General features: G+C 45.5%; 1 gene segment (V, D, J or C); it reads right to left on the bottom strand.

The window, feature by feature from the left end:
- Positions 1-483: 483 nt before the first annotated feature.
- Positions 484-938, bottom strand: LOC116463952 (immunoglobulin heavy variable 5-51-like). The segment is given in 2 exon segments: positions 484-809; positions 893-938. Coding segments are annotated over 2 exon segments (363 nt in total).
- Positions 939-3,709: the final 2,771 nt, after the last annotated feature.

Below are 3,709 nucleotides of genomic sequence, written 5' to 3'. Positions count from 1 at the left end.
ACTTACAAATTGGCACAAAGATAAATTATTCAGTGCATATTTTTAAAAGGAAAACAATAACAAAAACAAGATAACCTATTAACAGTACAAAAATGGATTAAATGAGTTTGGAAAAGTAAGTAGAAAATAAAAGAAAGAGGGAGTAAGAGTGGATAGGAGGGAGGAAGGCAAGCGAGCAATGATGAACTGTGTAAAATTTTCACTAATTAAAAGACTATCATACTGAAGAGGTGCCTATTAGGCAGCCTTTTGATGTTAACCATGTAATACACACCATGAACAACCTTGTAGAACACACAAGAGCCCCGTCAGAGAACTGGATGGGCCAGGTCTCCCATCCAGTTGCCTTAGGGGCTGGGAACCCTCCCATGTTGTTCTCTGGTTCTTGCTCCTGAGGACACAAACAGCCAGTGTTTCCTCCCCGGATGAATAGAGAGGTCCCTGGGGAGGGTGTGTCTGGCAGCTCACTCTGCACCTGCACCGTGGAAGGTTTTAGATGGTCCCTCTCACACAATAATACATGGCGGTGTCCGTGGCCTTTAGGCTGTTCCACTGCAGGTAGGCGGTGCTGATGGACTTGTCGGCTGAGATGGTGACGTGGCCTTGGAAGGACGGGCTGTATCTGGTATCAGAGTTCCCAGGATAGATGCTCCCCATCCACTCCAGTTCTTTCCCGGGCATCTGGCGCACCCAGTGGATCCAGTAGCTGGTAAAGCTGTATCCAGAACCCTTACAGGAGATCCTCAGAGACTCCCCGGGCCTTTTCACCTCTGCTGCAGACTGCACCAGCTGCACCTCGGCAAAGACTCCTGTGTGAGAGACACAAAATTTGCAACAGGGGCTCCCTGCTGCCCATTCTTCTCTGTGACCTCAAACCCTGGGCAGGACTGACCTTGGAGAACAGCCAGGACGAGGGAAAGGATGACGGTTGAGCCCATCCTGGAGGAGGACAGAAAAGAAAGCACTGAGATCCCAGCTGGGTGGTGAAGTAGACTCACTGTGGAGGAGAGCCCTGGGTTTAAGTGGGGAGGCCCCCATTTGAATTTGCATAGTTGCCGCCCTGGCCTGAAGGAAGAGTCTACAAGGTTTATAACCCAGAACCGCAACTGCAGAAAAAAGGCTGGCCTGAGCTTCTTGGGAGGGGCAGAATAAGGTCTTAATAATTCCTTACACCCACCTCTTTTCCCTCCCCACTCTTGTCCATGGTCCTACAAGACCCAAACCGGGGCCTCCCTTCTTCCCACCCTTCTGTGTGACCCTGTGAAGGTGGTAAATCTAGATGAAATCATGTGTGTTTTAAAAAATGAGAAACAGAACCAGGAAATGCTGTGAAGACAAAATTCAAATGCACATATGCCTGGTAATAAGAAGTACAAAAAAAACCCTACTTTCTACTTGCTGGCAATTTCCCATGAGTGTGATTATGGTCTGGGCACCCAGCAAAGGCAGGACCACCCTAGGGCCTCAACAGTTCTCAACTTGATTAACTTGCCAGACCTTCACCCATGCCAAATCACACATTTTTCCTGGTCATTTTGTCTTCTAGATTTCTACAGTCTGCCAATTCAACATAAATAGGGAATATTTGTTTAGGTCTCTGAATTGCTGATGGAACTGAAGGGATTGCCGTTGCTGCACCCAACTCCTGGTAGTTCTGTTTTAAGTCCTTTGTGTTAACCCCAGCACCTTCTTGTTTTAGTTCTTTCATTTTTTAACATTTATTTTATGATATCCACATTGCTTGGAGGAGACCCTTAACTATCCCCTGTGTCTGCCCCATTTTCTTGTGAACCACTCATTTCATTAGCACCTAAAAGATCCAAATGAAAAGCCAAGGCAACACAAACTACACAGTTTCTAAAATATTTGCCAGATTGCTCATGGGAATTGTACCTGGGGTGCAGAAGCAAAAGGACTTCTCTTTATCACAGCACAGGCCATGACCTAGGTAAGGTGCATGTGAAGCAATGTCCAGCAGCATCAACAGAAACACACAGCAGCAGGACCTGGATAAGGTGCATGCTAAGCAATGACCGTCAGTATCAACATAAACACATAGCACCATGGCTTACATGTGCAGCATTGGACTCCTCATCTGGAGAGCCCACTTTGCATTTTAAAGAGAGAAAGGGCAGTCTCATTCTCAGGGTAGAGAAACTTTACATGATCAGGATCCAGTGCATGAGGAAAGCTGTCCCATCAGAAGCACCCTACTTGAGGTTGGGATCAGCTAGAACCATCTGTGATGTGTCTATTGTGAGCTGTGGGTCCAGCATCCTCCCAAACATGCTCCTCCCTTCTGCAGCACATGAGGCCAAAGATAATCTGCTACATCAGTCAGTCTCCTAGTCCATTGGCTAATGTTGTTCATGATCCGATGATATCTATTAATGATATCATTCATATCACAAAATGATGCCACTTTCCACACTATCCTCCCTGTGCTGGTTGTCTAGTGGATTCCCCTCCCCAGCCCAAACCCTGGGCTACCATCTGTGTAGCTCTTCTGTGTTGTGTGTTGTTTCTGGACAACTGTACCCTTTGGTGGTAAATGGGAGTCTAGCAGCCTCGGCTCACAGGGCACACTGCAGACCTGGATGTGCATCTTTTTACTATTGTTTTAGCTGTCACAGATATGAGTTGCATATTCAGGTTATTCTTCATTATTTTTACTTGTCCTTATTCAGGGAACAACTCCTAGGGAGCTGTGTCTGTCGTTTCTAAATTCCATGGATCACTTTCACTTCCTGCTCCTTATTGGAGCACACACGCCATCTCATGCCATGTGATTCTGTAGCCATCCAGGCACTGAATGTCTTTTATCCCACACTTTCTCATCCTTTGATATTATAAACAATGCTCTAGACATGTGTCAGTAGTCAGGGTCTTTCTAGCAATTTACACCTCTGATGTAATTGTGTTGAGTGTCCCAAGACCATCCTCAGGCCCCATAATCAATAGAAATAAAGGACTCAAGACACGCTGTTATTCTTATGGGTGCAGCTTTATTATAGCAAATGAATATGAATTAAAATGAGCAAAGGAACCAGCGGGAAGGCCCTGAGAATCCAGGCACAAACTCCCAGGTGTTCTTTCCCTGAGGAGTCTCTTGTCCTCAATTCTCCCAGTAGTGATGCATGACAATACGTGTGAAGCATTGTCCACCAGGGAAGCTCACCTGAGTGCTGGTGCCCAGTGCTGTTTATTGGTGCCCGTCACAGATGTGTGTGGCACCTGCATAACTGACCTCCAGTGCTCAGACGCCAGCCCCTTCAGCAATAATAGGCATTCCCCATAAGTCATTATGGAAACAGTTAGCATAGTGTGCACCCAGGCTACACACACAGAGACAGAGACACACAAACAAAAATACATTTCAACCAATAATAATAATCATAATACTAAGAATAAAAAGAATAAAAAGGAATGTTTTGGAAGTGATTGCTATGGTTATGACCTTGATGGTGATGATAATTTTGCATACTTAACTCAATGAATTAAGTATGTTAAATAATGTATAGTCTTATAGATGTAATCCTTACCTTAATAAAATCGTTTAAAAATATTTCCAGGAGGACAGTGAAACCCCGTCTCTACTAAAAATACAAAAAAAATTAGCCGGGCGTGGTGGCGGGCGCCTGTAGTCCTAGCTACTCGGAGAGGCTGAGGCAGAAGAATGGCATGAACCCGGGAGGCGGAGCTTGCAGTG

This window comes from Hylobates moloch, unplaced genomic scaffold, assembly GCF_009828535.3.
Source record: "Hylobates moloch isolate HMO894 unplaced genomic scaffold, HMol_V3 SCAFFOLD_99, whole genome shotgun sequence".
Lineage (NCBI taxonomy): Eukaryota > Metazoa > Chordata > Mammalia > Primates > Hylobatidae > Hylobates > Hylobates moloch.
This window is presented reverse-complemented; position numbering and strand designations above follow the sequence as displayed.